Source organism: Somniosus microcephalus, chromosome 8 (assembly GCF_052327205.1).
Source record: "Somniosus microcephalus isolate GS21.2 chromosome 8, FLI_Smic_1.0, whole genome shotgun sequence".
Classification (NCBI taxonomy): domain Eukaryota; kingdom Metazoa; phylum Chordata; class Chondrichthyes; order Squaliformes; family Somniosidae; genus Somniosus; species Somniosus microcephalus.
In genome coordinates, this window is record NC_140994.1 from 26,851,591 (window position 1) to 26,877,788 (window position 26,198).

At 47.5% G+C, this 26,198-nt stretch overlaps 1 protein-coding gene across 3 annotated transcripts in view; it reads right to left on the minus strand.

Annotated features, from left to right (window-relative positions):
* Window positions 1-26,198, minus strand: part of LOC147113393 (uncharacterized) — a 374,107-nt gene that overhangs the window by 64,546 nt on the left and 283,363 nt on the right. For all 3 annotated transcript variants that reach the window (XR_015079196.1, XM_085994401.1, XM_085994400.1), the window contains one exon: window positions 15,749-15,841. Coding sequence is in view for 2 of the 3 variants with exons in the window: in XM_085994401.1 (XP_085850527.1) it covers window positions 15,749-15,841 (93 nt within the window). In the remaining variant the exon portion in view is untranslated. The remainder of the gene's footprint in view (window positions 1-15,748; window positions 15,842-26,198) is intronic.

The window sequence follows — 26,198 nt, forward strand, 5'->3', positions numbered from 1 at the left end:
TTGGAATTATAAACCAGTATGAAAATACATGTCTTGAACCTATCATGTTTATAAGTGTAAAGCAATAGGAATACAAATTGACTAATAATTTACCAATGTTGTATACTCAATAAATACGCTGCACTTCACTGATCCTCTGCTCTGTTACTATTTCTTAGATATATTGGTATGGGCTAACACTTCCCCCTTCCTCGCAAACTGTTGTGAAATTGTTGAAGTTTTCACAATACAAACCAAGGGAAAAATGTGAAATAATACATTTTGACAGTAAGAATGGGGAAAAGAAATACAACTGAAATTGTGAAATTTCAAATGGAGCAGAGGTAATTAAAGGGGGCAGCCCAAGTAGATAAAACCGTAAAAAGACAAACCGAGTCCTTGGTTTTGTATTTGGAGGCATAGAATGCAATAACAACTGCCATTTAATATCAAAAAAAATTCCAAGATGCCTCACAGAGTTGTAATTTTAAAAATACTTTGAGTCAAAGAACTATATATCGGGAGGGGAATGTTTGGTCATAGAGGTGGATTTTAAGGAGGGTCTTAAAGGAGCTGAGGGTGGTGGTGGAGTTTAGGGAGGGAATTCCACAGCAAGGGGCAGAGGCGGCTGAAGGCACAGAAATTACAACACAAAAACAGACCAATCGATCTAACCAATCTGTGTTGCTGTTTATCCTCCACCGGGAGCCAATGTAGGTCAAATACAAAAGCAAGAGGTGATGTTGAACTTGTTTAAGATTTTAGTTGGGCTGCAGTTGGAGCGCTGCGTACATTATAGAAAGGATATCAAAGTAATGAAGAATGCGCCGCTTAGATTCACTCGGATGAAGGGTTACATTTATCAAGAGAGCCTTAAAAATTTAGGGCCTTTTTCACTAGAGACGAGTGTCTAGAATTTTTGTGGGGTTAGATATATTACTTAAGGCGAAAGGGATCAAGGGATATGGGGAGAAGGCAGAGACAGGGTACTGAATTTGGATGATCAGCCATGATTGCATTGAATGGTGGAGCAGGCTCGAGGGGCCGAATGGCCTACTCCTGCTCCTATCTTCTATGTTTCTTTGTTTCCGATGGAAGATCGGCAGAACCTCGGAAAAATGGCAAAATGGCTAAAAATGGACGTTGCTCCACGGCTTCCAATGAAGTTACGGTGGGAGATTGGGAGAGCCCTGTGGAATTTCTCTGCTGAGGTGATTAAGGGGTTCCCTGATAAAAGTCATCAAGATCATGAAGGGTTCCAATAAGGTAACTAGTGACAAATTGGTTCACTGGTTGGTAAGGTGGTAATGAAAGGGCATAAATGTAAGATAATCAGAAAAAGAACTAAAGGGGAGGTTAGAAAAATGTCTTTGCACAGAGGATGGTTAGAATGTGAAATATTTGCTAAAAACTGTTGCCGAAGCTAATACCATAAATTCCTTTAAAAGAGAATTAGAGAGTTGTTTGAAAAAGAAGAATATTAACGGTTATGTGGAGTGAGTAAAAGAGTGGGATTGGACTAAGTGGCCTGTGGAACAAAACACTACTGCATTCTTGATGAGCCAAATGACTGGTTTCTATGCTATCAGGAATATAGGGGGTAGAATTTCCACAAGGGTTCTCCCAATCTCCCGCCTTAACTTCAGCGGATGTTCAGCGGAAATTTAGAGAAATGGCATAAACAGCTGTTTATCAGGGGTTTCTGCCAACGTTACGATGGGCGAGCGGGAGAACTCCCGTGGAAATTTTACCCCACAGTTTCTTTACTCTTTGTTCCTAGATTCTAGCTGACTGATTACTGGAACGCAGAGGGAAAGAGCTGAGGATAAATAAAACACATGGGGCTAAAGTTCCTCTGATAAATGTGTCAAAAAAGTTGTGTTCGAGGGAAGTGAACATTTGCAAAGGTGCAAATTAATGGGTGTGCTCTAAGTTGCTGGCTGGGTTGATGCAAGATGCCCCTGGGTGTTTTTCCCCTCCAAGATGGGCATGTGCATTGTTTCAAGCATAGTACTTCTGTGGCAAGTATCACAGCATCCAGACCTTTAAGAAAAGATATCCATGTGTTGAATATAACATTAGAGCCAAAGGACAGGCTAAGGTGTGTGGCCCAAATAAGTGTTCTTTATACAAACGCACGGCGTATATAGGAATAAATTGAATGAACTGCAGGCGCAAATTCAATCTGGAGGGTATGACATGGTAGCCATTACTGAGACATGGCTGCAAGACGGTCAGGACTGGGAACTAAATATACCAGGTTATAAAGTTTACAGGAAAGATAGGGATAATGGCAGAGGGGGAGGAGTAGCCATAGTGATTAAGGATTAAATCACTTCAATGATAAGAGAGGATATAATGAGAGGTAAGCAGGCAGTGGAGAATTTATGGGTAGAATTAAGAAATAGGAAATGATTTAAGACTGTAGTGGGAGTTGTGTATAGGCCCCCTGGTAGCAGCTGTGTAGTGCTAGATTGTATAAATGCAGAGATTAGACAAGCATGTAGTAAAGGCAGAGTGGTTTTAATGGGGGATTTTAACTTTCATATAGATTGGGATAAGCAGACTTGCACCTGTCAGAAACGTAGTGAATTTCTTGAGTGTGTCTTGGATAGTTTTCTGCAACAATATGTCCTAGAGGCAACAAGGGGGCATGCCATATTAGATTTAGTAATGAGTAATGAACCAGATTTAGTTAACAGCTTAACTGTGCGTGAACATTTATCCACTAGTGATCATAACATGATCGAGTTCAACATAGTGTTTGAAAGGGAGAAACGCAAAACAGCTACTAAGATTCTAAGTTTTGAAAAAGGGTTCACCCGAAACGTCGACTCTAATTTCTCTCCATGGATGTTGCCTGGCCTGCTGAGTTTTTCCAGCATTTTCTGTTGTTATTTCAGATTTCCAGCATCTGCAGTATTTTGCTATCGTACTAAGATTCTAGATTTGGGTAAGGCCGACTTCAAAGGGATGAAACAGAGACTGTTCACAGTAAACTGGGCAAATCTGTTTTTTAGATGTTAATTGAGGGATAAATATTGGCCAGGACACCAGGGATAATTTCCCTGCTCTTCGAAATAGTGCCATGGGATCTTTTACATCCACCTGAGAGAGCTTACGAGGAACAGCACCTCATCTTTCGATTAGGCACTCTACAGCCCTCTGGTCTCAACAGAGTTCAACAATTTCAGATCATAACCTCGGCCCCTATCACATATATATATTTTCTTTTTTTTTATCCACACTTTTTGTTTTTTCTTCCCTCCCTTCAGCTGTCCTTCATTCTACCAGCGTGCTTCACACCCCATCTAGAGCCATCCTTTGTTCCTTAGCCTGCCCCATGAATATCTCTTAATGTCTCTTAATCTCTCCTGCTTTCTATCCTATCACTGACCTTCCCTTTTGTTCTTTCATCCCCTCCCCCTTTTCCCAGCCCCTAAACCTGCTTTCCATTTCCTGCTTTTTTTCCAGTTCTGACGAAAGGTCATCGACCTGAAACGTTAACTCTGTTTCTCTCTCCACCGATGCTGCCTGGCCTGCTGAATTTTTCCAGCGTTTCCTGTTGTTATTTCGGATTTCCAGCATCCGCAGTATTTTGCTATAGCAATTGATGCTAGATCAATTGTTAATTTTAAATCGGAGATTGATAGCTTTCTGTTAACCAAAGGTATTAAGGGAAATGGGCCAATGGCAGGTATATGGAGTTAGGTCGCAGATCAACCATGATCTCATTGAATGGCGGAGCAGGCTCGAGGGGCTGAATGGCCTCCTCCTGTTGCTATGTTTCCTATGCAGCGTATACTACACTACAATGACCGTGCAACAATATTAACATATTCCCCATTACTCATGTAATTCCAGGTGCTCTCTTCACTGGTGAAGTTTTCTCGAGTGTGGCGCCTCACAGGAATAGCAGCAGGAAGACCTTTCCCCTCACACCATTCAAATCACATAGACAGGACAACCACATCATCCATTTCATAGGTTTTTATAGAGTAGGGTTTACCAGTCTGATGAAAGGTCATTGACCTGAAACATTAACTCCGTTTCTCTCTCTGCAGATGTGCCTGACCTGCTGAGTGTTTCCAGCATTTTCTGTTTGTCTTGCAGGGTTTACTTCATCAAGGGAACAGTGCTATTGGTGAGGGATTGCTAACAGGAAGTCTTCAGAGAGGCTCAGAGACATGAAGAGTTGTGCTAGCCATTTTGTAATGATTCCCGACATACCTGACGAAGCAGGCATCTATAAAAAGAGGATGCTGAGCAATGCATGGGGTGCATCAACTTCATACGGCTCCATGGAGAGCGCTTCTGCCACTGGGACTACAGGTGCTGATCAGTGCCAAAGTTGATCTACTGATGTGCAAGTTCAAACAATGGCTCCGTGACCTGCCAGATAGAGGTGTTGACTGAAGAGTGGCTCATCCCTGTGATGACACCTGTTGGTGCCTGGAAGCTACTGGTAGTGAGCCTTGCTGCCACAGTGCTCACTGAAGGTTGCCTCTGCAGCTGTTCATTCAGAAAATGCACCAGTTCCATTATCACATGGACAGCATCAGTCTGGCACTGGTTCTCGAATAGTAACAGATAACTGGACCTGGGCTTATAGCTGCATTGAAGAGGAGGATGCTCACCCTTAAAGTGAAGTAACTATTTTCCCGTGAAAATCAACATTTGAACTGCAGTTCATGTCTGGAAGGAACAACTTGGGCAGAAGTGCCACAGTCAGCAAGGAAACCCTGGCGGAGATGCAGCAAAGGACAGTGACTCTTTTGGGGACAGAGGGCCTCCCTAGAAGGAGGTGGCAGAGCAGATCATTGTGGTTTCTGGGGTCCAGTTGAACTGGAACCAAATGAAGAGAAACTTCAGTGGCATTAAGAGAAGGACCAAGGTAAGCAGACTCTCCTTTAAATGAATGGTGGCTCTTTCTCCATGGGAGGCAGGACATACAGGATTGTAGCTCCCCTGGCCCGCCATGGCAATGTCATGAGGACAACATATTTCTCTCTCCATAGCACTCCTGCATGGAATACAAAATTTAGGGCACATTGCAGTGGGACACCCTAACGGTTTTCACTTAGTACTTTCAAGCTCTGCTGCAACTTTTTACTGCCACTATGGGGACTAGGGCTACACCCATTTCAAACTGGTGGTCTGGGGACAGATGTTGGTGCTGTTGAGTGGGGACGAACTTCTCTGATATTCTTTACTGTGTTTTGCTTGCAGGCCAAGGCAGGACATAACCATAGGGTGAGGACCCAGTTAGGCAGGGGCCCTGCCAGCATCAAATCCCTCACTCCACATGAGAAATGGCCCTCGCTCACTTCCTTAGGTAAACAGTGGAAACCATTGGAAACACCGAGTTTGGAGGCATGGTGCTACCATCCTGCAAGTATCCTCTGTTTTGACACCTTTCCCACACTCTCTGTCATCCACTTCCCCTGTGTTTGAAAGCATTGTCTGGGGTGGTAGGAAGTGGAAATTATAGATTGTGTGTTGACACAACAATAAATTAAGAAACTTTGTTTGTGCTTTCAATGTTGCTTGGGAGGGGTGAGCTGATGGTTAATGATAGGAAAATGCTGGAGTCCATCATTTAAGGAAGTGGTAGCAGGACATTTAGAAAATCATAATCTAGTCAAGCAGAGTCAGCATGGTTTTATGAAAGGGAAATCATGTTTGACCAACTTGCTGGAATTCTTTGAGGATGTAACAAGCAGGGTGGATAAAGGGGAACCAGTAGATGTCGTGTATTTGGATTTCCAGAAGGCATTCGATAAGGTGTCACATGAAAGGTTACTACACAAGATAAGAGCTCACGGGGTTGGGGGTAATATATTAGCATAGATAGAGGATTGGCTAACTAACAGAAAACAGTCGGGATAAATAGGTCATTTTCAGGTTGGCAAACTGTAACTAGTGGGGTGCCACAGGGATCAGTGCTGGGGCCTCAACTATTTACAATCTACATTAATGACTTGGATGAAGGGACCGAGTGTAATGTAGCCAAATTTGCTGATACAAAGATGGGTGGGAACGCAAGTTGTGTGGAGGACACAGAGAATCTCCAAAGGGATATAGATGGGCTAAGTGAGTGGGCAAAAATCCGGCAGATGGAGTTTAATGTGGGAAAATGTGAGGTTATCCACTTTCGTATGAAAAATGAAAAAGCAAATTATTATTTAAATGGGGAGAGATTACAAAATGCTGAGGTACAGAGGGATCTGGGGATCCTTGTACATGAATCACAAAAAGTTAGCATGCAGGTACAGCAAGTAATTAGGAAGGCAAATGGAGTGTTGGCCTTTATTGCAAAGGGAATGGAGTATAAAAGTAGGGAAGTCCTGTTACAACTGTACAGGGCATTGGTGAGACCACACCTGGAGTACTGCGTACAGTTTTGGTCTCCTTATTTAAGGAAGGATATACTTGTATTGGAGGCAGTTCAGTGAAGGTTCACGAGGTTGATTCTGAAGATGAAGGGGTTATCTTATGAATGCCCTCCTCGAAGTAACCCAAATCGTACCTCACAAAATCAGGTGTGCTACGCATTAGGCGCTCGATTTTATGACCATCTTTTGCTGTGTGCAAAGCCTCACTAGTGGCGTGGGGCCTCAAAATTTTCCCTTTAGGGAGCATGCTGTATGATATTAGTAACAAATGTGTTAACACAAATGGGTTCTATTAAAATAACAAACAGAGGAACTTTGCTTATTGAACAGGGTAATTTCAATCCACTGATACTAAATTTAAAAAGCTACAGGGTTTGCCTTTCTAATGTACAGACTGTAATTTTTAGATTTGGTCTGATGCAGTCTAATTTTTGCATGCACTGGATGGCTGGAGTCATTCTGGAAGTTTGTAATTAGTCTACAGTTTAACCCCCAATTTAATTTATCCCCTAACAACTTGCTACATCAACTAATTTTTTTTTTTTTTTTTTTAAACAGTTTATACCAGAAAAACCTGGGATGAAAGATTTAGACTGCCAAAAAATAAGCCATTCCTGCCAGTGTGCCAGCCAGTGGCTCAGTTGGTAGCACCCTCGTCTCTGTAATCCGAAGGTTGTGGGTTCAAGTCCCACTCCAGAGACTTGAGCACAAAAATCTAGGCTGACACTCCAGTGCTGTACTGAGGGAGTGCTGCATTGTCAGAGGTGCTGCCTTTCAGATGAGACATTAAACCAAGGCCCTGTCTGCTCTCTCAGGTGGATATAAAAGATCCCACAGCACTATTTCGAAGAAGAGCAGGAGAGTTCTCCCCAGTGTCCTGGCCAATATTTATCCCTCAATCAACATAACAAATGTAAGAAGTCACACGACACCAGGTTATAGTCCAACAGCTTTATTTGAAATCACAAGCTTTCGGAGCGCTGCTCCTTCTTCAGGTGAAGTGGAGAAATGGCAGTTGGAAAGGTTACCTGTAAACATCTGACATGATTCTCTGACTATATAAGCTGTGTCTTTATGCATTTCTCCACTTCACCTGAAGAAGGAGCAGCGCTCCGAAAGCTTGTGATTTCAAATAAAGCTGTTGGACTATAACCTGGTGTCGTGTGACTTCTTACATTTGTCCACCCCAGTCCAACTCCAGCATCTCCACACCACAACATAACAAAAACAGGTTATCTGGTCATTATCACATTGCTGTTTGTGGGAGCTTGCTGTGTGCAAATTGGCTGCCGCGTTTCCTACATTACAACAGTGGCTACACTCCAAAAGTACTTAATTGGCTGTAAAGCACCTTGAGACGTCCGGTGGACATGAAAGGCGCTATATAAATGCAAGTCTTTCTTTCTTTCAAAATTTAACATTCTCCCTGGAGAAAATGGCAAAGAATCTATTGGTCATTTCCTGTTGTAAAATATGAAGCCACTGAGATAGTTTAATCTCAGCAAAGAAATACTTAGCAAACTAATAATCTTTTGAGGACTTGAGTCTGCATCTCAGAGTAAGTTGAAGGAGTGGCTTGTTTTAATTGCACATTTGGGAACGGAATCATTAAAACTGTGCTTCCATCATCAACAATCTGCTAAATAGGAACATGTTTTTAAACATTAAAAAATATTAACCCTCACTATGCTGTGGAATACTTACCTAATTCAAACAGAATTGGGCTGAAAGATAACTTGTCCTGAAATATAGCCCCTCTTGGTTTCACATACAGAAATGCACCAGTGCTTGTGACTTGCACTTGGTCATGTCAATCTTTAGAATTCTGGCACTCAGTTAGGTGAATTAGCTGCAAAACCTGGTCTTTTTAGCTGGTCTTCAATCAGACCCTAATTTTTCTGACATGGCAAAATAGACAGTGGGACCCAAGAGGAAGAGGCAGAGGAAAACAGTTAAATAAGGTGCAGGAAGTATGTAATAGTCAAAACAGGATGCATTGGTTGGGAATTAGGCAAAGGTAAAGTTAATTGATAAAAAAATGTAATAGAGAGAATAAGGAAGATGAGAAAATGGACAGAAAAAGGAAGGCAGAGCTAATGTCATAGAGTCATAGTCATAGAGTCATAACGGCACAGAAGGAGGCCATTCGGCCCATCAAGTCCGTGTCGGCTCTCTGTACAGCAAACCAGTCAGTCCCACTCCCCCGCTCTATCCCCGTAGCCCTGCAAGTTTATTTCCCTCAAGTGCCTATCCAGTCTCCCCTTGAAAACATTGAGTGTCTCGGCTTCCACTACTTCCGTCGGCAGTGAATTCCAGGTCATCACCACTCGCTGTGTAAAAAAGTTTTTCCTCACATCCCCCCTGTATCTCTTGCCCAAACCCTTAAATCTGTGTCCCCTAGTCCTTGTACCATCAACTAGTGGGAACAGCCTTTCCCCTTCTAGCCAATCCAAACCCATCATAATCTTGTACACCTCTATCAAATCACCCCTCAACCGCCTTTGCTCTAATGAAAACAAATCCAGCTTCTCCAATCTGTCCTTGTAGCTAAGATCCCCCATCCCTGGAACCATTCTGGTAAATCTCCTCTGCACCCTCTCAAGGGCCTTCACATCCTTCCTAAAGTGTGGTGACCAGAACTGGACGCAATACTCCAGTTGTGGCCTAACCAGCGCTTTATAAATGTTCAGCATAACTTCTCTACTTTTGTACTCAATACCTCTGTTTATGAAGCCCAAGATCTCATATGCTTTGTTAACCATTCTCTCAATATGTCCTGCCACCTTCAGGGACCTATGCACATTAACTCGCAGGACCTTCTGTCCCTGCACACACTTTAAAACTGTGCCATTAAGTGTATATTGCCTCTCCCTGTTCCTTCTGCCAAAATGCATCACCTCACACTTCTCTGTATTAAATTCCATCTGCCACTTGTCTGTCCATTCTGCTAGCCTTTCTATGTCCTGTTGCAGTCGATTGATATCATCATCACTGTTTGCCACACCTCCAAGTTTGGTGTCATCAGCAAATTTAGATATTCTACTCTGTATTCCAATATCCAGGTCATTTATATATATATCAAAAGAAGCAGTGGCCCCAGCACTGACCCTTGGGGAACACTACTGTCTACCATCCTCCAGTCTGAAAAAGCGCCATTTACCACAACTCACTGCTTTCTGTCCTTAAGCCAATTCCTTATCCAAGCTGCCACTGACCCACCTATTCCATGAGCCTCAATTTTGTTAACCAGCCTTCTATGTGGTATTTGTCAAACGCCTTCCGAAAATCCATGTAGATATCATCAATCCTCTCTGTTACTTCATCAAAAAATGTGTTGAAAAGCTATTCTCATTTAAATCATTTTAAGTATTTATTTTATTTGGGTTAATATTACAATGATAAAACTGTATAGAAGTAGCTTTAATATTAGCCCCAAAGTGTTTGAAGCTGAAACTTTCCTAGAATCTAGTAGCTGACTAATAGTTAAGCTTCAGCTAGCACTGTTGCTCCCATGCCAGGACTCCCATTTTGTAGATGTAGTGGGCAGCCTGCATAAAACTGCAGCTTAAAGTCCCACCCACGAGCAGTCCTGCATCATATCCCAAGCATCATGTGGCAGACTTAAAGAAGCAATATGTTTACTATCTGTTGCTGCAAATGATTTAGGTTGGGGGCTACTAAATAAACTGTTAGCAACTGATAATTTTTTTAAAGTTTCCTTCGGAGGGATGAGGTTTATATTATCCTCATTAAGAATGAAGCAAGGCACACCGCTTGACGTAAGAAAACTACTAGGCACTTGGTCTAAGCGTTAAACAAAGCTTTAATCAACTGTTTTTCAACATGGAGATCTAGTTGTGTCCTTCACTAGTTCCTGTTAAAGAATGTCCTGCGCAAGCTGGGCCCGTGTCCGAGTATTTATACTCTCCCTGGACAGCGCCACCAGCAGGCCGCCCAGTATTATTTCATAAGTCATTTCCACATGAATGACAAGATTCATGTCACCGTTCTTTCAAAAAAAAATTGTGTTGTGGCGACACGCCACCATTGGACATAATCCGCTCACGGCGGCACGGACAGTTCACGCAGGCGCACTGCCGGCAGCAGCCGCCCCCAGCCGGGGGCCCTTTCCTCCGGCAACTTGTTTCCCGCAGGGACAGGCTGCCGGGAGCACTTCCTGTCTGGGGAGTATTTAAGTGGTTGCGCGGGCTTTTCAAGCTCTCTTTTTGCCATGATGTAAATTAAAGCAGTTGTGTTCCATCAACTCTGGTCTCGACTCCCACGTTTGCCACGGTATCTCAACACTGGTGACCCCGACGCTCAGGACGAATCCTAAGCTAGCATGGCGGATACAAACGCAGTCACGGTTAAACTACCGGACTTTTGGGAGAATCTGGCCGAGGCCTGGTTCGTTCAAGCTGAGTCCAGATTCCGGCTGAGAAGCATTACAGTCGACGCCACGAAGTACGATTACCTCGTCGCCTCTCTCACCTGCGCCACAGTCCCCAAGGTTTGGGCAGCGCTGCAGGATCCACCAGAGGAAGGCAAGTACGAACATCTGAAGGCCGTGCTTCTTAAAAAATTTCAGGCGTCCTCTTACCAGCGCAACTGCCAACTCCTCGACCTCCCAGGCCTTGGTGAAGCTTCACCATCAGACCTGCTTTCCCACATGCTGTCCCTCTCGGACGACAAAAACCCCGGCGCCCTCTTTCGCACGCTTTTCATTCGGCAGCTCCCCGCCAGCATCCGCCCGCTCATGGTGGAGTCTGGCTCCACGGACCTGAATGAGATAGCCGAAAAGGCCGACCGGCTGCTCTCCGCGCAGACCGCCCGCGACGTTGTGCCCGACCGCCCTTCCACTCCGGGTCACTGCTACTACCACACCCGTTTTGGCACTAGGGCCCAACCCTGCACGCCACCGTGCACTTTCAAACACCCCCCCCCCGCACCGGCCCCCACGATGGCCGCGGGGCAAAAGGGGCCCCTACTGTACGTCACCGACGACAGCACCAACCGCCGATTCCTGTGCAACACAGGAGCCCAGCACAGCATCACCCCCGCCTCCGCCCTCGAAATCCAACGCGGCGCACGGGGCATCACGCTGGCCGCAGCCAATGGCTCTGACATCCGCACATACGGCACCTGCATGGTCACGCTCGACCTCGCACGCCGCCGCTACCGCTGGGAGTTCCTCGCAGCCAAGGTCCTCTGCCCACTCATCGGCGCCGACTTCCTACGCGCCCACGGCCTCCTTGTCGACATTCCGAGGCACCGCCTCGTCGACATCAACACCATGGCCCCCATCCCTGGCGCATTCACCCTGGCCCGTTCGGCCGGCCTGACGACCTACTGCCTCACCAGAGCCACGGACGACTACTCGGCACTACTAGCCGAGTTTCCCGCCCTCACTAACCCGACCTTTTCGGCCAAAGCCGCCAAACACGGTGTGGAGCACTATATCCCCACCACCGGCCCCCCGGTCTCTGCCCACGCCCGCAGACTCAACCCGGCCAAGCTGGAAATCGCGCGGACCGAGTTCACCACCATGGAGCAACTCGGCATCATCCGCCGCTCCAGCAGCTCTTGGGCCTCGCCCCTCCACATCGCCCCCAAGCCCGGCGGAGGCTGGCGCCCCTGCGGGGACTACCGCCGCCTCAACGACGCCACCACCCCCGACCGATACCCAGTGCCGCACATCCAGGACTTCTCGGCCCGACTGGCCGGACGAACCGTCTTCTCCAAGGTCGACCTGGTGCGCGGTTACCACCAAGTCCCCGTACACCCCGCGGACATCCCCAAAACGGCCGTCATCACCCCATTCGGCCTGTTCGAGTTCCTGAGGATGCCCTTCGGCCTCAAGAATGCAGCCCAGGCTTTCCAGCGCCTTATGGACTCAGTCCTCCGGGACCTGAACTTCCTATTTGTCTATTTAGACGACATTCTCGTGGCCAGCTCCTCCAAACAGGAACACCTCGAACACCTTCGCCTCATGTTCGGGCGCCTAGCCCAACACGGGCTCATCCTCAGCCCGGCGAAGTGCCAATTCGGCCTAGCCGAGATCGATTTTCTCGGCCACCACATCACCCCTGCTGGGGCCGTCCCCCTGCCCAACAAGGTGCAGGCCGTCCAGCAATTACCCCGCCCCAAAACCATCAAGGGCCTCCAGGAGTTCCTCGGGATGGTGAACTTCTACAACAGGTTCATCCCCAGAGCTGCAGCCCTCATGAAGCCCCTATACGACTCCCTCCGAGGTAAATCCGGCAAGATGGCCGTAGCCTGGACCGCTGACACGTCAGCCGCCTTCGACGCCACCAAAAACGCGCTCGCCGACGCCACCCTGCTCGCGCACCCGAGGGCCGATGCCCGGGTCGTGCTCACCACCGACGCCTCCGACCATGCGGTCGGAGCCGTGTTCGAGCAGTGGGTCAATGGCGCGTGGCAGCCACTTGCCTTCTACAGCCGCCAACTGCGCCCCTCGGAGGTCAAATACTCTACTTTCGACCGCGAGCTCCTCGCGCTCCACCTGTCGGTCCGCCATTTCAGGTTCCTCCTGGAGGGCCGCCCCTTTACCGCGTACGTGGACCACAAGCCGCTCACATACACGATGGCCAAGAACACCGAACCCTGGTCCGCTAGGCAGCAACGCCAGCTCACGGCCGTGTCCGAGTTCACCACGGACATCCAGCGCATCTCCGGTAGAGACAACGTTGTCGCCGACTGCCTTTCCCGTCCCGCCATCTGCGCGAATCACCTAGCGGTCGACTACGCGCAACTAGCAGCGGCCCAGCTCACGGACCCAGACCTCCTCTCGGCGGCTACCAGCCTGCCAGGGCTACGCCTAGCCAAGGTTGCGCGCGGGCCCGAAGCCACGGCAGTCACTTGCGACGTCTCACTCGGTCAACCCAGGCCGGTCGTCCCTGCAAGCTGGCACCGCCGCATCTTCGACGCGCTCCACGGGCTCTCCCATCCGGGTTCCCGCACATCCGTCAAACTCCTCTCCCAGCGCTTCGTCTGGCGCGGCCTCAGCAAAGATGTTCGGACTTGGGCCACCTCCTGCCTCGCCTGCCAACGGGCTAAGGTACAGCTGCACACAAAAGCACCCCTGGGAGACTTCGAGGTACCCAGCCGCCGCTTCGACCACGTACACGTCGACATCGTCGGTCCTCTGCCGCCATCGCAAGGCCAAACTTATCTCCTCACGATGGTCGACCGCTACACACACTGGCCTGAGGCAGTGCCGCTGACCTCCACCACCACAGCCGACATCGCCAGGGCGTTCGTTAACACCTGGGTCGCGAGGTTCGGCGTACCGGCCGACATAACCTCCGACAGAGGCGCCCAGTTCACCTCCGAACTCTGGACGGCCACAGCACGCAACCTCGGGGTGACGCTCCACCGAACCACGGCGTACCACCCGCAGGCAACAGGCTGTGTGAACGCTTCCACAGGTCACTCAAGGCCTCACTCCGCGCCAGTCTGCAGGACAGTACCTGGACTGGCCGCCTACCGTGGGTGCTACTAGGCCTACGCACCGCGGTCAAGGAAGACCTCCAGTCCTCAGCAGCGGAATTAGTCTATGGACAACCGCTGCGCGTACCAGGCGAATTCCTCCCGGAGGCTACCACGCCTTGGTCGGCCGAACAGCAGCGGCTCAACTCTTTCTCTTCCGCTCAACAGTTCGCTCCACTTCCGGTCAACCGACATGGCGAACTCGCACCTCACGTCCCGCCAAACTTACAGCAGGCACGCTTCGTCTTCGTGCGACACGACGCACACCGCGACCCCCGTACGACGGACCGTACGAGGTACTACAAACCGGGGACAAGGTCTTCAAGCTGCGACTCGGCGACAGGGTCGAAACAGTCTCCATCGACCGACTCAAACCAGCACACACAGAACCAGGGGAACAGGTCCCCGTGGCCCGACCTCCAACTAGAGGCCGTCCCGCCAGCACAGCCGGCGGCGAACCGCCCGGCCCCACCAACTAGACCGGCGGCCACTCAGAGCCGCTCCGGCAGAACCATTAGACCACCGTCACGACTCGTCCACTCCTCCTAAGCGGATTCTGGGGGGAGCTCTGTGGCGACACGCCACCATTGGACATAATCCGCTCACGGCGGCACGGACAGTTCACGCAGACGCACTGCCGGCAGCAGCCGCCCCCAGCCGAGGGCCCTTTCCTCCGGCAACTTGTTTCCCGCAGGGACAGGCTGCCGGGAGCACTTCCTGTCTGGGGAGTATTTAAGTGGTTGCGCGGGCTTTTCAAGCTCTCTTTTTGCCATGATGTAAATTAAAGCAGTTGTGTTCCATCAACTCTGGTCTCGACTCCCACGTTTGCTGCGGTATCTCAACAGTGTGATCATTATATTTGCTGTCGTGTGCTCTGTGCTGACTGCCTTATAATCAAGTCTTGCTGAATTAAGACATTGTTTTCCTCAAGAGACATGGTGCAGATTTTTAAACTTCTTTCACAAGTGTATCTTATGTCCTTATTGCTCCTAATTATGGGTAATGATAGCGAATAAAATAGGGTATTGTACTATTGATTGGCTTTTGAGTAGAAATAAATTAATCCCCAATGGATCTGATAGGAGCAAGCAGAATTCTTTCATTTCCTAGTTTCTTACATATACAACTTACTGTCCAATTAGTGAGCCCATTTTAAAGAAACAATCGAAATATTCCTTATTAATTGCAATATACATTTTCCAATAGTTATAAGTGTTATTAACAATTTGTGTGTCAAAACCCAAAATATAATTGTTTGTCTATTTGACCTTGAAGCTCAAATGCATCTCCCATGTGATAAACACATTCATTTAATAACGCACACTTTGTCACAAGGACTAATTTTCCCAAGCATCTTAACACCAACAAATTATAATTCACATTCTGCAAACTGTAAGACTAACAAACCCGTGGTGAATTATGTTTATTAAACCATTGCTTTTTTAAAAAATCAAATAGGGAATCTTGCTTAGCAGTGTTCACTTCAAACTGTCCGCGTGACAAATAAATTGCGTTAAACCTTGCAGCTAAGTTTTTATTCTAAATTCCTCTCCAATTTTCTCTCTTCCTTTCCTGAAGTCTTTGATTCGTGCTGAGGTATAGCTCCCCAGGTACCAGCCATTCTCCAACACCTCACCAAAGTGCCCATTTGGAAGGCTGGAAGTCGAGGGTTGGTAGGCTACTTAACTGTAAGAAGACATCACAGTCAAGCCCAAAACTGTCCTCATGAACCGCTGCTAATTTTTATGGGTATGCATTTTAACTGCGGGCACAGAAGTATATGCATTTCTGCACAGATGTAACATGTATACTATTTTTCTTAAGGATCTATATTCCCAAGGATCTATATTCCCACAGATCAGTACCTGAATAGAAAGAGCTGGTTCGTTAATCAGTTTGGTTTCATCTTTCCACACAAGATTGGCTGCAAGGTGTTCAATTACAGACAGACAGCGATTCTGTAACAAGGAACAAAACAGAAAAACACAAGGGTAATCAGTTAGAAGGAAAATAACATTTCCACACATGTTGCCCATTTTTAGAAAATGGAGGCCACATTTTGGCGGGCGATCTTTGGCTTCCGCCAGAGACGGACGCAAGGTCGGCGGAGCAGCCGCACCATCCGCCCGTTGGCGCTGGCCCAAGGCCCGAGGCATTTTGAGGCCCGGGCCTCATTAACATGCCTCCGGGAAGCTGTGGTGCCAAAATGGGGGCCCCTGCTATATCTCATCAGTTCCGGAAGGGCGGGAAATTCCATGCTGAGGCAGCCGGCATGTCGGGGCTGGGGCGGGATGGGTGCGGTGTATTCTGGGAAGGGTCTCGTACGAGCTGGAGCTTTATTGGCAGTTTCGGAGGAGCACTCCTGCTATTCTTGGGGCCCACCAAAAAATTCTATAAGTTTCGGAGCACATTTTTTGAGTGGCCACTGAATGCCTGGTGGAAATGGGCGGAGTCTACACACTCCACCCATTTGTACCTGAAAATTGCAATCGGGGTCCTACAAACAGTGTAGGACCATAATTAGCATATTCAAGTAGCCTTCCTTCTGTTTCAGGCGGGTCAGATTGCTTGCCCATGTACAGGCCGCCTGGAAATTGCATCAGTTGAGCCTTCAGCAGGAATGGAGTGGCCGAGATGCCCCCCTCTCCGATTTTCAATTGCTACTCACCCATTTTTCAGTTGAATTGAAGTTATGTAAACGTACGCCCGGCAGTTGAAAATCGCCCCTTTTATTACTGCTGCTGCAGTTCTAAATGGCATCAGCAGCACAATACTTACAAGGGCAATATAATACAGAGCAATAAATCTGAATTCCCACAATTAGTCACTGCGCGGCAAAACAAATCACTTTGACTGGACGTATTTCATTTGAAAGGCAGAGGTTATAACGGTGGCACAGAGAAATGATTGTACTTAAGTCCCTCATGAGGCTGCAAAGTCTCTGGCATCTCCAATTTCAATGATGGTGCCCAGTGTGATTGCTCACCAGTCATCTAAACATTTGCTGAATTACTGTACGCCCAGTGTCATGGGATGACACTTTCTTTTGTATTGCAGTTTGCTTCAAGAGCCATTTGTCACTAGTATATTTAGAGCCAACTGTATGTTATCTGATGGTAATAAAACTTTGACTTTGTTGAGTAATAAATTTTCTTCAGCTACACGTGAAATGATACATAATTATATCTGTAAAGCTGGCAATGTCTGACATGAATACCCCAGGAGTTTTGTTTCCAAGACTCAGATATCAGAGGTTCATTTGGTCTCTTTTTAACCAAAGATGGGCCGATGATCTCCTATGTACTCATTAGATGGGCTTAAATTACCCACTTGAAGTTCTGCTAGATGACTTACTGTCTGTGATGGTGTCTAGCTTGGGGCCTACAACTGAAAGTGCTTAATAGCCTAGTGCTTTGTCCTGGGCCATAGAAAAAGTGTGTGCAGTTTTTTTGTATACCTACTGGAGTAATGCATATTGCCCTTGTCCAGAGATGGGTTAGTTTTAATCTTCATTGACATCTGGAGGCTGGTAACCAGAGCTTTATGCATGGTTAGTATGATTAGGCACTGTGGCGATGGTTTTAAAATGTATGCTACAGGCAGGGAGCCACACTCACCGGGTTAGGGTTATCGGAGATTTGCGGATGGGTTATGTAATGTATTTTAAGGGGGGGAACTACTTTTTACAGCTCATGTATACTGTAGTACCGGCAGTGACCACACCTGTATATAGCACTGAGTAGTAATCTGTACAGTCAGTTCAACTGTGAGCCACGTTGAGTAAACACCTGTTGTACCGTTTCTGCTGCAGTCTGTATCTTATTATACACGGACGTAACATTGGCGACGAGGCAGGTTCGAACCTACCTGCAACTCTGCATCACCTCCCGGGGATTTGTTCCTGGAGATCAGTGGATTGGAGGTCAAGGCCAGAGACTCGGGTGTCGACCACGGGCAACCGCCCAGTCATCCAGCAGAGACTCGAGAATTGCGGGGGAGGCTGTCGAGAGCCAGGCTTGGCTTTCCAGTCGAGGTGGTCCAGCGAAACGGGCTGGCAACAGGTAGTGCGCAGACCCTTCCCGGACAGCGGCGGGTTACAGCCCGGCTGAGCAGCGTCGACGGGGGAGAGAGAGAGAGAGGGCAGAGCGCACAGGGCGCAGCCGGTGTTCAGGGGCCAAGCAGCGCCGGAGAGAGAGACGCGCAGAAACCCGCGAGGCGCCGCCATTGCCACGAGGACCGCCGAGAGCGGCGTTGGCAGCAGCGCAGGAGAAGCGCGTGAAACCTACAGGGCGCCGCCATTGCCACGAGAACCGCCAGGAGCGGGGGAGGAAGGAAAGTGCAGGAGACGCCATTTTAACCATTGGGAGACGCCATTTTAAACCACACCCAAAATGCCGAAGAGTGGCAGTATCACCGCATTTGACAATGAAGTCGAAGATTGGACTACATATGTCGAACGAATAGAGGTGTACTGCAAGGCAAATGAGGTGTCAGATGACAAGAAAGCGTCGGTATTGTTAAATTTAATGGGTGCAAAGATGTATGGTTTATTACGAAATCTAGTAACCCCAACGAAGCCAATGGAAAAGAGTTTTGAAGACATAGTAATGATACTAAAGGAACATTTAAACCCCACACCGCTGCTGATAGCAGAAAGATTCAAGTATCACAAACGGAACCAGCATAAGGATGAAAGCAATGCTCATTATTTAACAGAACTGCGCAAACTATCGAAACACTGCCAGTTTGGAGCGGGACTGGCAGATACCTTAAGGGACAAGTTTGTGTGTGGGCTTCAAAGTGAAGGAACCCAGAAACGGCTTTTATCTGAAAAGGACCTTACGCTGGAAAAGGCTTTCAGCATTGTGGTATCATATGAAGCAGCAGCACGGGGCGCTGCAGAGATACAACAGATACCGCAAGAATATGGCACAAATGAAATGTCATACAGAACAGAGAAGTGCTATCGCTGCGGCAGAACAACACACGACCAGAATGATTGCTGGTTCAAAGACAAAGTGTGCGGACAGTGTGGTAAAGTAGGACACATAGCACGAGTCTGCAGGTCAGGAAAGAAAACCAGCAATAAGAAACCTACCAAAGGAAAGTGCAAGAAGGTACATAAGATGACGGAGAATAGTTCAGACGAACAAAAGAGTGATAACGACTCCGAAAGCAGGGAACTGAGTTGTCTGCAACTACATAATGTGATCACAATGGAGGATCACAGAACCATTTGGGTCACTCTCAAGATAGCAGGAGTCCAGGTAAAGATGGAATTGGACACAGGATCAGCCCTAACAGTCATAAACCGACGGGACTACGAGCGGCTATTCTCACACATACTCTTGAGAGACACACAAATTATTTTGAAGACGTACACGGGGCAAAAAGTCTACCCCAAAGGAAAAATAAGGGTGACTGTTATATATAACGGTAAGGAAACACCAAAACTAGACCTGTATGTATTGCAAGATGGAGGACCACCATTACTGGGACGTGAATGGATCCGGAAAATACAACTGGATTGGCATTCCATACAGGCACTGACTGTGGCTGACAAAAAGGATGACGATGTCACCGCTGGGCGGCTGTCAAAGATCCTAACTGATGCGAAAGAAGTGTTCCAGCAAGGACTCGGAACACTAAAAGGCATGACAGCGACGATTAAAATTGAAGAAAACGCAAGCCCAAAATTTTTTAAGGCCAGACTGGTACCTTATGCAATCCGCCCAGCCGTCGAAGCAGAGCTGGAGAGTCTGGAACGTTCAGGTGTACTGTCCAAGGTAGACTGGAGCGAGTGGGCTACAACAATCGTCCCTGTGATGAAAAAGGCGTTGAGCCGCACGCCTGGGGAACCAAGGAAGGTTCGCATCTGTGGGGACTTTAAGGTAACAGTGAACCCGGTCCTTCACACCGTACAATATCCACTTCCGCGGGTTGAAGATATTTTCGCCTCGCTATCTGGAGGGAAACGCTTCACTAAGATTGATCTGGCCCAGGCGTATCTGCAAATGGAGGTAGAAGAAGCATCAAAAAAATACCTCACAATCAACACCCATAAAGGTCTCTACCAATACAACCGGGTGGTATTCGGGGTAGCATCAGCTCCGGCTATTTGGCAGAGGGCAATGGAACAAGTCCTGCAAGGGATCCCAGGGACCCAGTGTTATTTGGACGACATCCTGGTCACGGGCGAAAATGACAGTGATCACCTTGCCAACCTGGAGCAGGTGCTCACTAGATTGCAGGAATATGGGCTCCGAGCTAACCGCCCCAAATGCGAGTTTTTTAGAAAACAGATCTCGTATTGTGGCCACGTTATCGATAAAGAGGGGTTACATAAGTCCCCAGAGAAGATTGAGGCAGTAGTCAAGGCTCCAGCACCAGAAAATGTGTCACAACTGAGGTCGGTCCTCAGGCTGGTAAACTACTACCATAAGTTCTTGCCAAATTTGTCTACAATACTACACCCACTGAACACCCTACTGCAAACTGGGGTGCCATGGAAGTGGAGTGACGAATGTAGACGAGCTTTCCAGAAGAGCAAAACACTAATCACATCGAAAGAGGTATTGCCCATTACAACCCAGCATTACCAATTCGGTTGGCATGTGATGCGTCACCCTACGGCATTGGAGCGGTGCTGTTGCACAAATTCTCGGACGGCTCAGAGAGGCCAATAGCCTTTGCGTCACGATCACTAACCTCAGCCGAGCGTAACTACGCCCAGATTGACAGGGAGGCCCTCAGCCTAGTGTGGGGAGTGAAAAAGTTCAATCACTATCTGCACGGGTAGAAATTCACCTTGCTGACTGATCACCAGCCTCTTGTCTCCATTTTTAATCCGAAGAAGGGCGTTCCGGTGATGACTGTGCAACGACTACAAAGATGGTCACTTTTTCTAGGGGCGCACCACTATGAGTTGAATATAAGGGCACGAAACAGCATGGAAATGCTGATGGGCTATCACGCCTGCCACTGCCTACTGCGGAGGAAGCACCAGCAGTGGATCCTGTCGAAATATTCCATTCGACTATAGTTGAATACCTACCGGTAACTAACGCTTGTATCGAAAAGGAAACCCGAAATGACCCGACACTGTCTTGGGTATATGATTTGACGGTGAAGGGATGGCCAGCACATGGCGACTCACTGTTGCCAGCATTCTCGACAAGGAGAGAACAGCTGTCAGTGTGCCGGGGGACCTTGATGTGTGGATCCCGAGTGGTAATTCCACCCAAGTTAAGGGATAGAGTGCTCAATGAGCTTCATGAGGGTCATCTGGGAGGGGTAAAAATGAAAAGCCTAGCCAGGGCTTATGTGTAGTGGCCGGGAATCGATAAACAAATCGAGGACCTGACCAAGAGCTGCTCAGGATGCCAGAAAGTCCAAAATGCACCACCACAGGCCCCTCTACACCCATGGGAGTGGCCCTCATCTCCATGGCAACGGGTGCATATTGATTTTGCTGGTCCATTCATGGACTCAATGTTTTTAATAGCCGTAGATGCGCACTCGAAATGGCCTGAGGTCATCAAAATGTCCTCCACCACCACGGAGAAAACTATTGCAGTCCTACGGACCATTTTTGCCAGGAATGGCTTGCCAGAACAGATTTGCTCCGACAACGGACCACAGTTTGTGTCCGAAGAGTTCCGGAGGTTCTTGAAAAAGAATGGGGTAAGGCATTACACATCCGCCCCGTATCATTCAGCCACAAATGGATTGGCTGAGAGGTTCGTACAAACCTTTAAGAAGGCAATAAAGGCTATGTACAATGACAACATTCCGCTGCAGCACAAGGTGGACAATTTCCTGTTCGCCTACCGGAATGCGACACATGCAGTCACCAACCAGGCCCCAGCCATGATGTTCTTTAACCAAAGGTTAAGATCTCGCTGGATTTGCTCAGACCAAACGTACGAAGAAATGTTGAGAGTAAGCAATTCCAGCACATCCATGAGAAGCCAACAAGGAGCTTCAATGTAGGGCAACCAGTCTTGGCTCGCGACTACCGAACAGAAAAATGGCAGCCAGGAACGATATGCACACGGCAGGGCCCACTAATGTACACAGTGGACGTTGGGGAGAGCATCGTGAGACGCCATGCTGACCAGATCCTAGAGTCACAGGAACAAGTCAACCCCATGCCTTGCCCATACGTACCTGGTGATGAACCCGACGTACAGGTCGCATCTACCCCAGAAACAGTAGCATCGGAAGCTGATGAACCAACCGACGACAGGGGGCCAGAATCGCCTCCGCACCAAGAGCAAGACACTCGGGAAAGGCGCTATCCAGAAAGGATCAGGAGGCCTCCCCAAAGACTGAATATATAAATAGACTATTTTCAGCTAATGTTGCATGTTAAAAGTGTTCATTGTAATTTGTTGATATTTAATTGTTAAATGAGTGTTATGGTACTGTTAATCTAAAAGGGGAGGAATTGTAATGTATATACCTTTAAGGGGGGGAACTACTTTTTACAGCTCATGTATACTGTAGTACCGGCAGTGACCACACCTGTATATAGCACTGAGTAGTAATCTGTACAGTCAGTTCAACTGTGAGCCACGTTGAGTAAACACCTGTTGTACCATTTCTGCTGCAGTCTGTATCTTATTATACACGGACGTAACAGGTTACCCATGATTTTCCGATATCCAATGTGGTGGGTGAGGCTCCTCTCCCTCTCAAATGTGAGTGCACATTTGTAAAATCAGCCATTATAACTCCACACTCTTGCAATACTTTACACAGGATTACATAGGATATACAACACAGAATCAGGCCATTCAGCCCAACCAGTCTAAGCTGGCGTTTATGCTCCACTCGCTTCTCCCTCATATGCTTATCTAACCGCCCCTTAAATGCATCTATACTATTCGCTTCAACCACTCCCTGTGGTGGCGAATTTCACATTCTGACCATTCTCTGGGTAAAGAATTTTCTTCTGAATTCCCTATTTGATTTCCTGGTGACTATCTTATATTGATGGCCTCTAGTTTTGCTCTTCCCCACAAGTGGAAACACTCTCTGTGTCTACTCTATCAAAACCTTTCATAATTTTAAAGACCTCTATTAGGTCATCCCTCAGCCTTCTGTTTTCAAGAGAAAGGAGACCCAGCCTGTTCATCCTTTCCTGATAGGTATAACCTCGCATTTCTGGTATCATCCTTGTAAATCTTTTTTGCACCCTCTCCAGTGCCTCTGAAGTACAAAGGGATCTGGGGGTCCTGGTGCACGAAACTCAAAAGGTTAGTATGCAGGTGCAACAAGTGACTAAGAAGGCCAATGGAATGTTGGCTTTCATTGCTAGGGGGATAGAATATAAAAATAGGGAGGTATTGCTTCAGTTGTACAAGGTATTGGTGAGACCGCACCTGGAATACTGCGTACAGTTTTGGCGTCCATACTTAAGAAAGGACATACTTGCTCTCGAGTCAGTACAAAGAAGGTTCACTCGGTTAATCCCGGGGATGAGGGGATGGACATATGAGGAGAGGTTGAGTAGATTGGGACTCTACTCATTGGAGTTCAGAAGAATGAGAGGCGATCTTATTGAAACATATAAGATTGTGAAGAGGTTGGATCGGGTGGATGCAGGGAAGATGTTCCCGATGATGGGTGAAACTAGAACTAGGGGGCATAGTCTTAGAATAAGGGGCTGCTCTTTCAAAACTGAGATGAGGAGGAACTACTTCACTCAGAGGGTGGTAGGTCCATGGAATATGCTGCCCCAAAAAACTGTAGAAGCTACATCATTACATAAATTTAAAACAGAAATAGACAGTTTCCTAGAAGTAAAGGGAATTAAGGGTTACGGGGAGCGGGCAGGAATTTGGACATGAGTCTAGGTTCAGATCGGTCATGGCCCTGTGGTTAGCGGAGCGGGCCCAGGGGCCGTGTAGCCTGATCCTGCTCCTATTTTGTGTGTCTAATTCTGTTAGATGCAGGAGATGGTTCTGTGATAGTGGATTGGCAGTTAGGATCAGATCAGCCATGATCTTATTGAATGGCGGAGCAGGCTCGAGGGGCCGATTGGCCTACTCCTGCTCCTATTTCTTATGTTCTTATGCTTTTTGTAATATGGCGACCAGAACTGATACAAGTTTAGCATAACTTCACTACTTTTCAATTCTATCCCTCTAGAAATAAACCCCATTGCTTGGTTTGCCTTTTTAATGGCCTTATTAACCTTTTTTATGGCCTTATTAACGTTTAGGTTCCTGGTCTGCATCGAGTACTTTATGCGTGAGTCCTGACAGTGAGTGTAGCCAGGAAGTTCTACAGGGAAAGGTATCACATCCAAGCCTGTTCTCATCCGATGTTCACACCCGGACTTTCCAGAATAGGTCACTGGATAGCTGTTGGAAGTGGGAACTCCATCTGATTTTTCCTTTCCTTAGTCCATAGTTGCTGAGGCCAATGATAGTGAACAAACTGGTTGTGATCAGAGTACTCAACACAGACCAGGAACCTATAGCTTAATAGTACCACTGATCCAATTTTATAAGCCAGAATTTACAGTTGGCAGTAACAGTGGACATTTAATGCATCTGCTTAACACTTCTCCGTCAGTACTTTAACAGTGGTGTTAGCTGGTTTAAAATAAGTTGGTTAACACCACTATTAAAATAGCAGAGAGAACATCATGTGAATGTATTAAGCATTTGTCTGTTATTATTGCCGGCAATAATTTATACAATTATAATGATTAATTCCCTATAGGTTGTCGTACAAATTTAGCACTAAAAGTAAAATAAAGGGGCTGGATTTCTCCAACCTCGACGGGTCCGTGGTGGGCAACGTCAGTGGCGTGTGGGGACCCTGAGTCTGTCTCGATCCTGGCCTCCAACAAGATTTTTCATTGATGGGGATTGTTAAGCCCGCCCTGCAAGGTTCCCGGCCAATTAATAGGAAGCGGGTCTGATGACATCATTTGATGATGCGTCATCAGCCGGTTTCCTTAAAGGGGCCATGACCACAATGATTTTGACAGTTGTGCTGTCAGTGTTCTGCAGCATTGAGGTGCTGCAAACACTGACGAGCACTGCACAAAGGTGCATGGCTGCACCCAGGCTCTCCCATGACTCCCTCCATATGCTTATGGAGGGTGTCACAGCACGCAGGGAGGTTCTCTTCCCTTCCAATGGGCGGAAGAGACCTCCCCAGGAGCCGAACGCAGCCTGGTTGCACATTGCACAGGAGGGCACAAGCAGGGATGTGGTCAGGATGGACCAGGCTGCAGTGGCACAAACCTTTCAATGATCTCAGTAGATCACAAAACGTTACTGCAAACCCACACTCACCCTCATCCTGCTGTGCCACTCATCACATCCCCATCACTCTGCCTTCCCTACCCTACTCCTGCACATCCTTACACCAACTTACCTTGCACCTCCACCCATCCCTCTCTATCTACATTATCCCATCCCCATCTCACTAGCCACCCCTCACACTCACCCTCATCCTAGTCCAATCATACCAACTAACAACACACAAGGATAGGCAGTTGGGTGATATCGCCAATGTTCATGTAAAGTTTCTGTTAATGTGCTGTCAAACATTGAAATCTTTATTTTCAACACTTTGCCTTCTTGGTCAGATCTGTGTGCACCTTTGGAACTGGCTTAGTGAGTTGCAGTGAATGATGAGACGTAACAGTACCCCACCCCCCTCCCCCGCAATGGTGATGAGTGTGAAAGGAATGGCTTGGGCATTGTAGGGATGCTTTATGGTGTTGGTGTGGGGTGGTGCCAACCTGGCGCATCATGTGGCAGCCAGGGTGTACAGCGTCTAGTGAAGTAAATCTGGCCATGGTGAGGCCATCCCTGGCGTCTCGGGCAGCAATGTAGTCAGGTGCTGATGTCCTGTGCAGCATCAGGTGATTGCGGAGAAGGTTGGTGCTGCTGGTATGCCTGGTGATGTTGGTGTGCCTGGTGATGTTGGTGTTGGGGCTGATCATGGTGGGATTCTGAGGACCAACGTAAGATTTTTTCAAGGACACCGATGCTGATGGAATAGATGGCAGCTGAAGTTGAGATGACAGAAGCGATCTGTCAATGGTGAGAGAGGTTGCTCCATGGAAGTGACACTGGATAGAGAGTTTACTCCAAACACTTCAAACCTCCATAAAGCTGAAAAGTGTATTACAAATCCTGAAGGCTCCAGCCTCTAAGATTGGAAATTGAACAGCTGTGAAATGGTAGCTTTTATACCACTTTTGCAGCTGTCAACTATTCACAGCAATGGAGAGTCATTGAGAACCCGACACACTTACCTGACATGATCCCCGAGTGCCGGGAACCT